Source organism: Epinephelus moara, chromosome 15 (genome assembly GCF_006386435.1).
Source record: "Epinephelus moara isolate mb chromosome 15, YSFRI_EMoa_1.0, whole genome shotgun sequence".
Classification (NCBI taxonomy): domain Eukaryota; kingdom Metazoa; phylum Chordata; class Actinopteri; order Perciformes; family Serranidae; genus Epinephelus; species Epinephelus moara.
In genome coordinates, this window is record NC_065520.1 from 4516353 (window position 1) to 4534015 (window position 17663).

General features: G+C 40.4%; 1 protein-coding gene across 3 annotated transcripts in view; it reads right to left on the reverse strand.

Annotated features, from left to right (window-relative positions):
* The window catches only part of tns1a (tensin 1a), a 119915-nt gene that overhangs the window by 42659 nt on the left and 59593 nt on the right, over positions 1 to 17663 (reverse strand). For 2 of the 3 annotated variants that reach the window (XM_050063175.1, XM_050063176.1), the window contains 7 exons: positions 17093 to 17131; positions 13685 to 13726; positions 3580 to 3629; positions 2535 to 2706; positions 2181 to 2231; positions 1932 to 2054; positions 161 to 225 (listed from right to left, as the gene is read on the reverse strand). In XM_050063175.1, the coding sequence (XP_049919132.1) occupies positions 161 to 225; positions 1932 to 2054; positions 2181 to 2231; positions 2535 to 2706; positions 3580 to 3629; positions 13685 to 13726; positions 17093 to 17131 (542 nt within the window). The remainder of the gene's footprint in view (positions 1 to 160; positions 226 to 1931; positions 2055 to 2180; positions 2232 to 2534; positions 2707 to 3579; positions 3630 to 13684; positions 13727 to 17092; positions 17132 to 17663) is intronic. The other variant, XM_050063177.1, reaches the window with a different exon arrangement.

A 17663-nucleotide genomic window follows, 5' to 3' on the forward strand; every position in this document is an offset into this window, starting at 1 on the left:
TTACAAAACCTTGTGAGGAGGAAATTCAAAGGACTGAACTACTTAAATCTAAATCTAACTAAATTCTTCACCTCTGCTGATCAATCTCAGCCAATAACAATGCAATACTGAATTTTAGGAAGTTGTTGGATGTATCTGCTAACCACGACATGTTTAATACCTTGCGGATATGTTGCTGTAGTGCATGTACGCAGCCACCACCACCCCTGTTCGACCTCGGTTCCCCTGCAACACAGAAACAAAGACAACAAGACTCAGTTACATGATTGCAAGTCTGAATCGAAAAAGCTTATTTGAAACAGGAAACATTTCAAAGGGATAAAAAAATCAGTTGTATTAATCAAAACAGAGGAACAAACAAATCCTCACATGTAACGTAGTGGTTAGCAAGCTGCTGAATTAAATTCGAAAACCCCAAAGCTGGAAGTATAAACAACATGAAATAATGTTTGATCACTCTGCTTGTTTAAAGTGACTGGCCCGACTCTAAAAAGCAGTGAGTCTATTCCAGAGTAAAGCAGTGGGGCTGGAAAAATGTTTTCTTTTCTGCTTTTTCTGCTTCATCTGGACGGCATGTGCAAATATTATATAGCAGTGTATGTTTGAACAAGACCGAATGGATTGTATAACTATAAGAATTAAATAACTACAAGATTTATGTTGATTTTAGAAGGTCAGAAGCCACATATGCATATTTCATTGCAGACATATTTTTCACATTTAAAGGAATAGTTACACATTTTTAGACTACTGTGGCAGCATTGGTGTAGCAGGGAGGCCATATTGAAATGGACTGCCTTGTTGTGAGAATGGACTGTGATTGGTGTGTGACTGATTTGAGCAATGATCCAGTCAGCTGGCTGTCAGCTGTGACGTATGACTTCCATGTCCTGCATGAACTAACACAAGGCTTCATTTTTAATTGTGCATGAGAAGGTGGGTGTTGCCCAATAATCCCTTGACAATAACAGATACTTTTGTTTTACATTCTGAGCAGTTGTTTACCTGTCACATTTTTCCCTATCCTGAGACCTGAGCTTTTTTGTTGGTATGCATGTTTAATTTATCCAAGCTGTTTGGGAATAGTTTGACCTGATAAGTATGAAAAACTAAGCATTATCTTTGAACAATAAGCATTAAAAAAAAAAAAAAAATGGGGGCACTGGGTTTAGTTTTAAGTGTCACAATGTGTGCGTAAAAAAAGTATAAAACTGTTTATTTCAATTCCTGAACATTGTTTTTCAAAAACAAAATTGCAAACAATGCAACATTTGTTCATTGTTTTGTAACTCCATGGGTTAGAGGTCACTGTTCAAGTCTAAAACTATTCAAAACAGTCATTTCAATGCCTGAACATGGTTGTGCAAAAGCAAAACAACACAACACAACACATCTATCTACATATATAAAAGCCTTGTAATTTGTTAGCTCAAATGTCCTTAAACGAATACTTCCATATTAACAGCGTCTTAGCTTGTTACTATGGCTAACATTTGTAAAAGCTGTATGCCATATCAAACTACAAATGTCATTAAGAATAAATAAACAAGTTTTAACCATAAAATGTGATCAGGTTTTGTTCCTTGTCCAGTTTTGTGCCGGGATCGATTGTGGATGGACTTGGCAGAGATGGCTGCCATCTCATTTTCACACAGATTAGTGTATTGAGCTTTTGCTACTGATAGATGGCACAAAAAAGTGTCCACGGACAAGGACAGCAGGGTTAAGTTAAGTAGAATGAAGCATAAAGTGTGATTGGTTTACCCCACTTTCTTACCAAAACCCAAAGCATTTTCACTTCTCTTGTCTAAACCGACCCAACCCAGTCAACAAAGGCAACAAGCACGAGTCAATCATAAGGAGAGTAGGGCAGGTCATGCCTTCACCACTCTATAGGGGGGAAAAAGGCATCCAGGTTATCTCTGCTTTACCTTGTTGTGCAGAACCACTACATTGCGCGCGTCTCCATTGAGCCACGTGTCGATAGCCTTGCACATGCTGCAGATCTTGTCCAGCGCTGGTGCATGGTGGTCCGGCCAGCCAAACTCCAGAACCTGAAGGGGGATTATCAGGAACAGAAGATGGGATTCTTTTTGGTTTGTTTCCTCTCAAACACAAGGTCACTTGGTAGATTTGCATGTTCAAATAACAAAGATGATGCAGCTTCTGAGCTGTTTTACCTTGGGGTTTAATTTTGATAAGTCAGTTCTCCAATCGCTGAGGTTGAGAATCTGAAATCAGACAGACAAGAAATATTAACATTGAAGCATGTGGTCCATTTTTAAATTGATTAGAAAGGGCACTTGGAAAGCGCAGACCTCCGCCTGCTGACCTATCGGGCAATGTTAACGCAAGGGAAAAATGATTGGTGTATCTGCCCTGTGACTTGGATCAGCTCCAAAATTAAATGTCTTCTTCCTTGACCCATGCTACACCCTTCCACAAAGTTACATAAAAATTGGGCACTTCACGCACATAATTTGACAAAATAAAGTTATAGGAGTCATATGGTTTACTCAAGGGGTGTTTCTCACCAGATAGTGCTCGCCATGTTTGGACCGCAGCATCGTCGCCACCTCCTTGAGGTTGGTGGTGTAGCTGCGTTCCTCGGCGCTGGCGGGGAAGCAGACAGAGATGATCCTCTCTGTGATGTAGACCAGGTCCACCTCATAGTTCTCCTCCATGGCCTGAACTACACTCTGACTCCTGGAGAGGCAGAGAGAGCGAGAGGTGTTTGTGACGGCTTCGACCTTTTTACCCTCCAAACACACCCCACCATTAACTCAGAGCCAGGAGCGCCAGGTTGGTCCACTCATAACTGCATTCCAGTTTCCAGTGATTATCATCTTTACAAGGACTGTTGTGAATCTCTCCTTTACAGCTGCTGTGAGAACATTTCCAGAACTCTCCAATTTCTCCCGGGGACTAACGACGGAGTTCATCGCAAACATCCACTTGATCAAATGTAAACTCCCACAGCTCACTCTTATATTTTTTGGAAAGGAAAAGATTTACAATCCTTCACTGACTGTTGACACGACCTCTGCTGTTGTTATGCAATCTACTCCACTGGCCAAACAGTGATCGGGTTTATTGGCCAGTGAGCATACAGTAAAGCCCCACATGAGGAACAGTCAATGCCTGAAGAATAACAGACAACAGAGAGGTGGAAGGATAATTTACATTCCTAGGAAAAAAGGTGAAATATCAACACAAACAATCCTTTTTTGATGTGCATTATAAAATAGAGTTGAGTTTGGGATCACAGTGGATTTACTACTTCACAAAAGTTGCAGAATTTATTTCCCTCCGTGTCCAAACAATCGCTTCGGAATCCTCCGAGTCATACTTTTTGCATCTCTGGAGAAAACCTGTTAAAGATTATGTTGTGGAGTCAAAGGAGCTTTTAACACTGAACAAAAAAAGATGCTTAAATACCTTTTGGTTAAACCGATAATGCTAATCTATCTTTAATTTATTCCAGACACCTTCACCATTCCTCCTGCTAGTTTTCTAATGATATAAGTGCATACATCTGCATACAGTATAACACAATCGCATAACAATGCTGTGTCTTACCGCGACTGTTTTCGCCTTATCTCCACACTCTTGCAGGACCTCGTAGATCCCTGGAGAGCACACACACATACAAAAACACACAGCATACACATGTACACAGGGTGGGGGAGAGAGAAAAGGACTCATAAGCAAACTCTGATCATGATGAAGATGTTTCTTTAATTACAATCTGACATTAAAGTTGCAAGCAGCAATGAAAACTTGCACATGTAACTTTTGATGTCCAAGGTCTTTAGATGGTACAGATAAAATTCGAAGTCATTGGATCAAATCTCTTGGAGGAGTTCATACGACCCCTGGGAGCGGCCAAAAATGCACAAAAATTACACATTTAATTAAAAATGGCTAACTTCCTGTTGGGTATGAAGACTTTTTTGCAAGTCTTGGGGTGATACATGTGCCTACCAAGTTCCGTACACGTAGGTGAAACCAGCTCTTAGTTTCACGAGTTTTCGAGCACCTTTAGCCCCTTCAAAAAAAAAAGGGGTTTCATTTGGAGGGAGACGAAGAAGGATAATAATTCCTTGGATTACAACTGGGCTCTCGCATAAGGATAAGCAGCAGAGGAAAAGGAGGAAGTAAGAAAAGAATGAGGATAAAGCAAAGAAAAACAAAATGAGGGGAGAGAACCAGAGGGGCTGTCTTGTAAAGTTGGTCAAATGCCACATGCACCACTCTGGTACACATCCCTTGAAAATACAGTTGAAGAAAGACAAAGCCAAGGAAGTGAAAAAGAGAAGGGAAAAGGAAAAAAGAATTAGGGAAAGAAGGGATGTGGCAATGTTGAGGAAAGAGAAGAAGGGAGAAGGAGAGGAGAAGACGCAGAGGAAGATGATGTTGTGAAGGATAACAGAGGATGAATTAGGGGACACGCATAAAAGAAGAAAAATTAGTAGAAGAAGGGATGATGTGGAAAAAGAAAAGGAGGAAGGGAAAACAAACAGAGAGGATGCAACAGAAAAACAACTAAGAGGAGAAGTTCAGTAAAGAACAGAGGAAAAGAAAATAATAAGAAGAAAGAGAAGAAGAAGAGATGACACACGAGAACAAGAAATAAAGGAAGAAAAGAAAATGATGAAGAGAAGACCACAATAAAGAAGTAGAGGAGAAATGGGAGATGGAAAAGGTGACGAAAGATGATAGATAAAAGGAAAGTAGAGGCAACAGAAGAAAAATATAAAAAGAAGAAAGTAGAGGGAAAAGGGATGGCAGGTATGATGAAGAAAGAGAAGGAGAGAGGATGAAGAAAAGGAGAAGAAACAGGAGAAGAATCTTAACAGAAGAACATAAAAATATGATTTAAAATTGGGGCGATGAAGACAGGAAGGGAAAAAAATAAGGAAAAGAAGTAGAAGATGAAGGGATGATGAGAAAGAAGAAAAAGAAAATGAGCATGGAGGAAGGAAATAAGAAGATGTAAGGAGATGTTCAGTTAAGAACAGAAGAAGAAAATAAGAAGAAAGCGTGGAAGAAATGAAGAAATAAAGGAAGGATGATCACAATAAAGAAGAAGAGGAGAAATGGAAGATGGAAAGAAGAAGAACAAGAAAGATGAGAGGCTGAAGCTCAGTAGAAGCAACAGAAGAAGAATAAAAAAAGAGAAGAAGCACAGTAAAAAAAAGGAAGAAGGAGTAAGGAGAGAAAGAAAAAAAAAGAAGAAGGGTGAGGAGAAGGGGAAAAGAAGAAAAAAATCACAATCCATCAGTGTGTTCCAGGAGAAAACCGTCCTGACTCAGGTCTTGTCAGGATTTCAGCACACACTTTAATTATCCTGTCCTGTGTCTGGTTATTTACTGAGGAGAGAGTGGAAGTCAGTCTGTTTCACTGTGACAGGACTGCAGAGGGAACATGTTACTAAATATGCCGGACTGTCGAGGAATCGCTGCATAATAGATGCTAGAGTTGGCTCTTCCTCTCACTGTTTGTCGGCCCAGAGGAGAGCTTGTCTGTATGAGGCAGCTGCCATCAAGAAGATGAAGCCATCTAAAAAGATAGAGTGACAGCTGAATTTATCTTCTCTATATGTTTTTCCCACAACGTCAGGAAGAGTGAGCGTTCAGCTTTACTGGTCAAGTGGTTAAACAGACGTACTGGCAAGAAGGGTCTCTAATCATGGCGCAAGGTTAAACACACACCCCAAAGCTCTCCATATTGCTGCCGGGCAGCCTCTCACAGATGAAGCTAATCCCACCCCCAAGAGCCAAAACGGGAAGCATAATTCTCCGTGATTTGACAGGAACCAGATGCTAGGCGGACCGCGGATGCTGGTGTTTGCAAAATGAAACAGCCTGTTCGCATGGGGCTTCGGGGGTGTTACGCCGCTACATTTCACATCACAGGAACAATCTGTTGTCTTGTAGCAACATGGGTGCACGAACGCCTCGTGAAAGTCAATGCAGCATGTAAAGTGGTTTTTCCTATCTGTGCATTTAAATGGAGTTTTCACACAGTTAAAGGCTGGTTCTCTGTCAAAAACACATGAAAAGACTGAAACCTTCAATAAATGCATCCTTCTTCATATTTCTTGAGTAGCTACTGTATAGTTTGTTCCTTTAGTGCTCTGTTGTTGTCCAAAAATATTTAAAAGACATCAGTGAGACATGCTGTTGCACAAAGTGACATGTTCTTTGATTTCCATGGACCTGGGCATTGTTGAGGGCATTGCGGTGTATTTTGAATCAATCAATCCTACAACAAATGTGTATTCATCTACAGCTGAAAATAGTTCCTATCAAATTGCTACTTACTCCTGTCTGAGTATTTAGAAATAATATTGTTAAAATATTAAAATTATGGAACAATGCCAGCTATATACAGTTAAGATACACATTTGCTCTATATTTTAGAGTATATTTAATCATGGATGGATTACTGAACCGGCCTTCCTTTACCTTCACCTGCAAAATGTCACTCGAAGAGACACATACCGTTCTGAAGGAGACTTAAAATGACCACAGATAATTACAAAATGACTACAAAGAGATGCAAAATGGTTTCAAAGAGACACAAAGAGACTCAGTGACTATAAAAAGAGGCAAAATAACCACAAAGGGACACAAAATGACTACCAAGAGATGCAAAGCAACTAAAAGAAGATTAAAAAATGATTACAAAGAGACACAAAATGACTACAAACTGATGCAAAATGACTACAATGACATGTAAAAACTAAACAAACTCAAAACAACCACAAAGTCACACAAAATGGCTAGAAACCAATGCAAAGTCACTACCAAAAGACTCATAACAACAACAGAAAGACACAAAGACTACAAAGAGACAAAGACTACAAAGAGACACAAAACAACTACAAAGAGATGCAAAATGTCTAAAAAGAGATGTAAACAACTACAAAGACTCAAAATGGCTACAAAGGGACACAGAATGACTACAAAGAGATACAAAATGACAACAAAGAGATGCAAAATTACTACAAAAAGATTGATAATGACTTCAAAGAGACTCTAAGTGACTACAAGGAAAAAAAGATGCAAAACAACTAGAGATGCAAAATGACTACAAAGAGATGCAAAGTAACTATCAAAGAGATGTAAACAACTACAAAGAGACTCAAAATGGCTAAAAAAAGACCCAAAATGACTACAAAGAGACTACAAAGAGGTACAAAATGACAACAAAGAGATGCAAAATGACTACAAAAAGATTCATAATGACTTCAAAGACACTCAAAGTGACTACAAAGACACACGAAACAACTGCAAAGAGATGCAAAACAACTAGAGATGCAAAGTGACTACAAAGAGATGTAAACAACTACAAAGAGACACAAAACGACTCCAAAGGGACATGAAATGACTACAAAGAGACACAAAACGACTCCAAAGGGACATGAAATGACTACAAAAAGTCACAAAATGACTACAAAGAGACAAGAAATGACTACAAACTGCAAACTGCAAAGCAACTCATAACGACTACAGAGAGATGCAAAATGACTACAGAGAAACACGAGATGCGTAACGAAAATAAAAAGATGCAAAACATCAGCAGAATGAGGCTTAACAGTTCTACAGTATGTGTGTCTTGCTCCAATGTAAGACAGGTGGTGGGGCCTTCTGCATGTCTGTGCCCAGGGGCCGTTTGTCTCATAATTCCATAATTCGTAATGATTTATAAATTAAAAAAATCACAAATCAATTTGTTGAAGACCTATGATATGATGGAAAGCTCCAAAAGAACTACTTTTGACAACTAAAAAAAGACTTATCACACATACACAAAAAAATCAGCCTTTAAAAACCCCCATTTTGGAGCATGTTGGACTTCCTGTGTGGGAGTGGCCTACCTTGCTGAGGTACCCAGTACTCCACCTCCAGGATGAACGCAGGTGGGCAAAATGCCTTCGAATGGATCTGCCCAGAGGCATCTCTATAGGTACTGGAACCACTTCTCTAAATTTGACTATTCAAATAATAAAATAAAAACTATCCAGCTTGTCACATCACACTTGGTGCTGAAGCGCTACAAAGAAGCTCGAGTTCCTCATTATAGAAAAGATGCTAGGCGCTGCGCTAGTTGTGCCAAACTTCATTAGCGGTTATGTAATATATATCCTGATGCATCTTCCTTTTCTTCTTTCCCTCTCGACTGTCTTGCCCGTGCTTTCTCCTGCTTTCTCTTTCCCTCACGCCCACTTTGTGTTCTCTGGAACTACTCCTCCCTCGGTCTCATTATCTCTCATTATTTCTAACTCCCTCCTGCTTCTCCTTTCTTGACTCCCTTTTATCCCCGAGCCATGTGTTTGTGTACTGTATGAATACACGGTATGTTCGTGCTTTTCTGCTGCACATGTGTGTGACCTTAATTACCCTTACGAATCAAGTGACGACCAACGCATAGAATATGGAATAAAAACAATGTCTTTTTAATCTCAATATTTCCTTGTTGGTTGGAGCAGTAAAGTGGCTTGTCATTACAAGTGTTGAGAAATTTGAAGAGCCATTTTTCTCCTCTGTATGCTTTGTGCACAGTCACACAAATTTACAGCAGTATTTTTGATTTAAAGCCTCCCATGCTCTATTCACTCCTGAGCCACAAACTGATTTAAGAAGTCCCCACAGTGTACTTGGATGACCCTGACAGGCCCCACGCTGACCCATTTGTGGTCACAATGGGGTGTTTCGGCTCAAAACCACCACAAATGTGTCCTATATGGACTAACCAAATAAACATTCCTGTGTACTGTCCATACATACATATTTGAACAAAACCCCATGATGATGTTTCTTGGATCAAGTATCAAGGCAGAGAGCATTCATCCCAGGGTGACATCTAAATAAATGAATGGCTTGCTTTGAAATCCAGCCAGAATGTATAGATTTTCTATTTAACTTGAAAAGAAAGCGAGCTGGTCTCATTTGACAATGCTTTAACAAAAGGGAAAACATAGATAATAAATCAGGATCAAGACTTCAGCCGAGGATGCAGCTAATTTTTAAGTGAAATGTCTGGTTAAAGGGGCTACGTCTCTAGTATTTACTGCCAAACACCAATACGTCAATGTCAAATTGTTTGTGACAACTTTCTATAATTACAGTTAAAAAACAAGACCATGGTCAAGACAATTAGTAGCCTGTGTCTCAGTATTTTTAGTGCTAGCATTTCTCATTTTAATTACTCCCACATTTCCCATAAACCCTGTTGCAAAAGAGGATGTTGCTACTTGTTTCAACCCTTAATCCATTGTTTTGCTGTTTGTGCATTTTACTAAACGGGATGAAAACAATCTTACACCTCGTATTGCGCCAGAAAAAACAGCACTTGCTTTCTGTTAGTGGTAAATAATGAATCAAATGCAATGCGGTATTGATGTGAATGGGCAACTATGCCCCCTTCCAAAATCCATGTTATTCCTATGGTCTAAAAAAGTCTGAACATAGAGGCGAATATGAACAACTCTCTCCCAAATCCAAAAACTAGAGCGCTAAAGCTCAAATTTGTGATGTCATCAAGTATAAAGTCTTGCGCTGCTCCATAGACAATGTATTGAAAAGATGTTATAGATGACACTGAGAGCAGCCAAGAGAATGTTCTGATTATAGACTGAATCCCCATAACACTGTGCTAACAAAAACAGTCACTTCCTGGTAGACACTGGCAACTGACTTCAATTGCAGACGTTTGTGAAGTCAGTAAGCTTCTTAATTCTGTTGCCATTTTCAGCCATCACGTTAATGTTTAAAGATACATATTTGAAGAAGGTGGTCCAACTGATGTTTCTGCAGTGCCTAATTTAAGTACCTTGTTTCTTTGCTAACATCTTTGATAAACCAAATTTACAGGCATGAAGGGTTAGCAATGCACCACTGTGAATGGAGGGGGGGAGTAACTAAAAAGGTCAATATCAGTTGAAGTCTACACTGGATTTTTAATATTTTCACTGCTTTACCTTATACACTAACTAATAAAGGCAACAGTTGACCAGCAACTCCTGTTTCTGTCAATAGAGTCTGGTGGCTTTGAGATGACGGCTTCATTTCCCTGTCAGGAAGGGCTGTCTGACGGCAAAGTAAAGCAGTGACAATATTCTAAAGATAGTGTACAATTAAACTGATATTGATTTTCTAGGGGGAGGACCTTTTTTTAGGTGACTAAAAACTAAGCACCATGCTCAGCACTGTTTCATTTTATACATGTAATATGGAGGGTTTCTACCAGGAAGTTATTGTAAACAAAGTAATTTGGGCTAAATCATGGATGTATAACGAGAACTAGGAACAGCATTGGAGGCAGAGCCCCATTCACTCTAATGAAAGCTGCCCAGTGGCACCTGAAGCCAAAAAAGTTTGATTTCCTAGGTATAAAATTCCCCGGATCTTCCGCAATGTTGGGCTCATAGAGCAGTCCCACTAGATACTTTGCTGGACGAACTTCCCGTTAAGCCCTCCACTAACTTAAATGGGGATAATATGATTTAATTATGCAGTTCTTCCAGACCAAGATGTTCTCATAGAATAGTTCGTATTTTATCCCCCACGCATGACGTTATGTTCTAAAGTACAGTTATGTAATTAACGTAAAGTTACAGAGGTTAGATTTAGGCGATAAAAGTTACTGTGGTTAGGTTTAGGAACAGAAACATAGTTGGGTGTTTTTAGGGTTAGGCAAGTAAAGTTACTTAGGTTAGCTCACCCTTTTCCCATTTAAGGGCAGTGGCCTTGTGGGTAACCTGTGAGGGTGCTAGAAGCTAGTTACCAGCTAATAATGAGCCAAGCTGAATTAATGTAAATAAGCCAGCGTGTTCTCAACTACGGTTCGGAGCTGTAGGCTGTCACAGAGAGAGGTAACAGGATGTACCTTAAAATGACTCCGAGTTTACTCAAAGTTAACACGGATCCGAACATGTGACTCCAGGGGAAAGTCCCCAGTGAAAGTCCATTTTTTTGTGACCCATCCACCACCCCAACCTGGGTGGGTGAAAACAGAACTTAGTGGGTCCACAAAATCAAGCTTCCATTCACTATTTGTAGAGCAGCTCCAGACTTTATACTCTGTGACATCACAAGTTTGAGACTCTCTGGTTTCTAGCTTTGAGAGAGAGTAGCTCATGTTCACAAATATTGATTGAGCCTTCCTAGTCCATTGAAATACCATACTGGAATTCTTAAGTTAGTTGGGGCTCCCCTGGAAAGGAAGACGCCACAATATTCTATATTTTGAGTATAACTGCTGACTCATTGTCAGCTTGAGGGGCAGCCCAGGAAGGTTTGTAGCTTGTTTTGTTGTGGTTGACAGTAGCTGTTGTTAGCATGGATTCACAGCTGCTAATTGCAACCAAATCCTGCAGTGAACATACATGCATAGAAATATCTACATCTAATTAAAGATGTTATTCAGATATCATCCAGACCCTGCTTGTCAAACTCTCATTCGCCCGCTCTGTACATCTTCTTCTCTCTTCCTCTGTGTGAACTCACAGACTGTGAATAAATCTCCACACAGTCTGGTGTACACAGACCAATCTGTGTTTATAATCTCACTCTGAATCACCGCCGCGACTTCTGCTGCCGATCTAAACATTCAGGCGATGTCTGACGCAAACACTGACTCATTATCCTGACTCACAAAAGGCAGAGGAGAAAAAGCAGGGATGCAAGACTTCAGCGCTGCTTTTATCTTTAGAATAAATGTTGCTTCTGGTTTCGTGAAAAGGGAAATAAAGACATGAGCCCCTTATAATCCAAGAACATTTTAAACAAGCTAACAAATTTCTGCCTTTGTGATTGCAGGCTCTAAGGATCTGCTGTCTTTTTGCATTAGCAGTGGTTCTTTCCTCTCTTATTTTTCTGGAATCTTGCTTTCTTGGAAACCCACGGCCCGTACCCACACCCTTCATGGTTTAGCAATGTCAAGCTAAACATGCATGCCTAGTCTCGGGCCAGGGCTTGGCAGCCATTTTTGGCACAGACCAGGCACAATTTGCAGTGAACTGGCAGCAACAGATGTCACGGCAGCTTTTCTCATTTTGTAAGGTATGTACCAAATATTTCTTTACACTGGCACAGAACACAGAGGGGTTAAATCATTTACCTCAGGCCACCTGGTTGTTCTGACTCAGGCTGTGCCACTGGAATAATCATGGACTTTTTCATGGCTCAGTTCATTACCTCTGAAAATTAAGAACTGTATTTATGTTTTTGAATACACGTTAACCCTAAGAGAACCATAGGACTGTGTGATTTTGGCTGACATTACTGTCTTTAAGAGGCTGTGATGCAAAGGTAGCAGTATGTTCCAAAGTAAGGCTAATTTTTGATGAGGAAAAAACTGGCATGGCCATTTTCAGTGGAATAAAAATGGGTCCTTTGGGTACCCACAAGTCTCCTCTTTGTAGACATGCCCACTTTAAGCTAATCCCATGCAGTTTTTTGCATGCAATATAAATACTGGGGCCCCTAAACAGTCTTGGGATTGCATAAATTGGGTTTGACTGGAACACTGAAACTCTCATGGATTCAGTGAGCCCATTTTTATTCATGTGTGATGATGTAAGTCCCCACAATAGCCATTTCATAGACGATTTTTTGAAACAGCCATCACTGTATAAAATTACCTATTGTGACCTCTAGGATAATCATAGCCTCTTGAGACTTTACAACCAAAAACTAGACACCCCGGGCATTCGGAGGACGTATGGTTTTCATAGGTATATTGACAGTAAGGGGGTTTCTGAGCAATGTCCAGAGCAGAAGTGCTGTCCATCCAATTGCCAAATCTCCACATTATAAAAGTTTTTCATTTTTCAGTGGTATTCCTCAAGGTTTTGGTGTCTTAATGAGGAATTCTGGGGGATTTTTGTTCATTTTATCAATTCTTGAGTGGTCAAAAATGGTTACATTTGAAACCAAATCTGTGTAACAAATGGTACCAACCAAAAAATTGCTGTAATATAACAGTTTAAACAGGCACCTAACCAAAACACAATATTTATTACATATTTATGGGAAGAAAATTTTGACTCATGCGGTAGATCTCAAGTTAATCTCCATGTTCCCAGCTTTCACATACTGCATTTACTGCTGACCAGCTATCTCCCACTTAAGATCCCTTGCCCATACTAAAAAAGACAAAAATTGGGCCTATGGTAATGTCTCCTTCTTTACCATTAAAAGTTTCCAGTTAATGGTAAATTTAATCAGGAGACAGGTCCGTTTCATTTTAACTCATGTAAAGTCTGAATAAAGGTCCAACCCACAGAGTAGCAACGGGAACTCTGTTTGACTTGCTGTTGTATTGCATGTTGCTGCCACCTTCTGCAGTGTGCAGGAACAGGTGGTGGGATTTGCATGTTGGGTCAGAGCTTAACAGCCTTAATAATAATCAGTTATGATTAATTTATCATCCATTAATTGATTGTACTTTAACAGAAAAAGTCTATAATTATTTCAGTACACACTCCAGAGTCACTGCGCAAGAACCCAAAAGTACACAAATGTATGTGTAAAGGGTGCCCACATACATTTGGCCTTTTAGGTTGTACATAAGGATTGTTATTCCAGCGCTTTGCTGCATAACAATAACATTAGTTATGATAATGAACAGCTTTTTAAAGCATGTCTGCTAATAAAGAAGAGGTGTTACTCACCGGTGTATCTACATGCTTTAATGGCAGCTGAGGAGTGGGAGGCTGGAGAGAGAAGCGAGACAGAGTCAGTGGGTTAGTCATTGTTTCTTTCACACCGAGGAAGAAACAACACGGTGAGAGAAAGGATGAGAGAAAGAGAGAGAGGAGGAGGAGGAGGAGGAGGAGGAGGAGGAGGTGGAGAGACGATGTTTTATAGACCCATCTCTCCACGTCTGGCTGTCTGTGATACACCAGACACACAGTCATTCTATTAACCTTGAAGGAAATACTGTTTCTGTCTCTCTGATCTATACACACTTTGCCTGACATACATACTTCAGGGTGAGTGTAGGATGAAGGGAGGTCTTTTCCTGGACTGGCTCAACTTAACCGAACAGTCAGGACCATTATGGTTCTCAAAACCTATGCCAATTTTCGGGGTATATCGCAATATATATCATAATATATTGAACCACATCCTCCTCCCCACCAATACAGCAATAGGGGAAATGGTCAAAATGGTTTTGGTGCTGGTTAAAAAAGGAAATGTGCAAGGAGGCAACTGTTGTATGTCATAGTAGGATCTGCCAAATTATCTATAAGTAAAGGTAAGTAAATTTAAAGAATAATCTGGTCAAAAAGTGGTGCAGAGATGCAGAGATGAGAAACAGAGACAGTATGTGAGAAGTGGAAAGAAAGTATGTAACACACACACATACACACACACACGTACACACAGAGCTTGACAGTGATCCATGTGTTAAGGAAAATCTCTTAACTGAGTTAAGTACAGCGTCTCAGCCTGATGTGAGCTCTATAAACAAAACCAGGGTCTGTTTAACAAGCCGCTGCAGTCATTTAAACCGGCCGGCGTCCAAAGTAAATAAGTGAAAAGTAGTTACTGTTGCTTGGAATGTTCCTAATTTGGTCATATCATTGGTGGTTAATCCTGAAAATATAAAACAGGACGGACTGCGCCACTTTTTATTCGGCTAAATTGACTAGAAACCAGGAGAATGATCAAATGGCTATGCCTGCTGGTTTTCTAATCATGTCCCCCCATTTGCTGAGCGTGCATTCTTTGTGGAAGTGATTGAAAACTCCCATTTCAAGCTCATTAAAGTGAAAATGACTCAAGCCTCAGTGTTGCAGTGCGTAAATCACATTTTGTCTTGTAAAGAGCAGCCCCTAGAGGAAAGGAGAATAATCACTTTGACTGCAGCTAAGTGTCTGTCCTCTTCTACTCTGTGTGGCATTTAGATAGCATCCTGGATGTCTCACACCAAATCAGTCACTTAAGATACTTCTTTGGTTGCTGTGTCCCAACTGTATACTGTTAGTTGATTGTCTAGTTATGTTTTTTGTGAATTAAATTTAAATTCACACTTGAAAAATTGCACATTTAGATGCTTGAAAATACCAGCATGGGGAGTCCATCCTATTGGCCAAAGTGTGTGAGATGCATTCTACTTAACTGCAGTGTGCTCAGTTCAAATTCAGATAGGGAACATTACTGCGTGTCACCTTTAGCCTATGACACTCTTGACCATCTTCTCTCAAATAAAGAAAAAATGTCCCAAAATACAAACAAACAAACAACAAAAAAGAAACTATGGAGAGGAAAACCAGAAATGATACCTCAGAAAACAAAAGAAATGTATGTATTAAAGGTACCCTGTGGGGCGAACTTTTTATGACTGAGTCCCAGCATTAGTCTGATTCACATTCCTGCCAATGGTTTTACACTTTTCCTCTGATCTACAGGTAGCCATAACACCCAAAAAGTAGTGCAACAATGTGCGTACAAAGTCAATGAATAAGAGGATTGATTGGTACTGTGCCCAAGTACGATCACCGCCGTTCAGCCTTCACATTGGCAATATAATTCTGTACTCGAGTACACTTACATCATCATCTATGTGACATTTTTGTCATGCTACTGTACAGTGCAGGCAAGGGCGCTGCATAGAGACACTGCTGCCCTGGGGACTGTCATCAGCGGGGATCAGTGGAGCAGGAAGACATGGCTCTGCTCCTGGCCAGAGGAAGAGCTGCGAGAGCTGTTGGGTGCGGACTTCTGACTGCAGGTTGAATGCAATAGCAAAGGCAGATCTGGATCTGTCTGCGGCAGACTGCGCAGACCCATCCACCACCCTTCCCACTCGCCCTTCTCCGACTTCCGCCGCCTTAACTTTCTTTGTTGTCCCGCCGCGCTCTCCCTTGACGCCGCTGGGGGCTGTTAAACTAAATGGCAAACGGCTGTGTATCATGCCGATGTTAAGGGACGGCTTTTTCGTTGGTGTCTGATGCCGGAAGTCATTGACCAAGTGCTGGTTTTTGACGAATCTGGAGTGAGACCGCCAGTTCATTCGTGTTGTGTTTAAACATCTGACTGCTAGATCCTAGAGTTGTTTAAATACAGATTCCAGTATTAGAAATGTCTCTGATACCGTCTAAAATGCTGGATCAGGTATCAATGAGTAAGTTTATGCACCGATCCGATTCTGTCTGATATAGAGGCATCAGTATCAAATTGAGTTTCGTAACTGGTTAAACACTTCTTGTAGTCTGTGTTCTGGTACAGTTGGAGTACACATAAACTGTACTCGCCACCACCTTTTAAAGTGGCCCTGAGTATGGATTGGCATACTGTGCCCAGGTACAGTACACAGTGTCCACACGAATCGAATGATCTGGACTTTGTGGTCGAATGTACTCAGATCCAGGCCCTGGTCCCTGATGTGAAAGCCAACCTAGAGTCAAACTCTGCATTGCGTCATTCTGCACAGGAAAGCTCAAGCATTCAAATGTAAAAACATATTTGAGTCGATGGGGACTTTCAAGAGAGAGGGAAATGTATTCAACATGCCGGACCTCGAGGGTACACAAAAAGCATTTTGGTGAGTAACAATGAATATAATCAGAAATGTTGTTTGTTTACAAGAAAACTCCACAGGGCACCTTTAAGTCCTCACAGAAACATTCCTTTAAGTCTTCTAAATTTGACATTTACCGTGAACTTTTTGGTTGACTTGTCAGGTGCTCATATTATTTCCTGTTATAAAGTATTTGAGAATATGTGTTATTTAAATTCTGATTGAATAACTGTATCCTAAGGTCATATTTTCACCTTTTTATAAGATCAAAGAGACTGCTTAACCATCATTGTCACTGCCAGCATCATCACGACCGGTGTCTTGTTTGAGTTATAGAGACAGGATTTTCCTCCGAGGAAAGCTCTTGTGGTCATAGCCTCTGACCTTTGACCTCCAGCAACGACCTCACAGTGCTGCCTGTGTGTGGTTCTGCCACAATTCCAGGAAGGATCATTGCATTATGTCGGGGGCGTCAGAGGTCAGCAAGATCTTTAAAGACTCGTTTGTGCACAAACTCACACACACACTGCACAAACACACATGATACACTCACCAGCTCATAGTTGGTAGTTGTTTGACATGATGTGGTGACCTGTAAGGGGAGAAACAGAGAGATTATGCATTAGAATTTGCTGCAGGAAGCTGTAGTATCTGACCTTTAAGTAGATCACATTAAAAAAAGAGCAGAGGGACATAAACTAGATGCATCGTTTTGTTTTAAAAACTGTAAGATTTGCATCTATTTTTGTAGAAACAGGGAGAGAGAGACATCTCTAAGTGTTTCCTCCTGAATGCCTGAGTATCCCCCAAATCGCCCTCAACAGTACCAAAATAACCACTGCCTTTTTGACTGTTTCTCTGTGTGGGAAACATGTCAGCACCTCTCCAGACAAAATCATATTTGGCACAGAGTTCATATTGAGAGAAAATGCTTCCTGAAAAAGTCAGAAAACAATTAAATCACGCCGTCCTTTCACACATGAGTTGACACTTTATAATTCTTTTTGCATGATGTTTTTGTTCTGTCTGAGAGAGTCAAGGAAAAACACAACACAAAGTGCCTCGTCAAGCATGCCTAAAGCAATTTCACTTGTATTCAATAACAACTAAGGTCAAACATCATG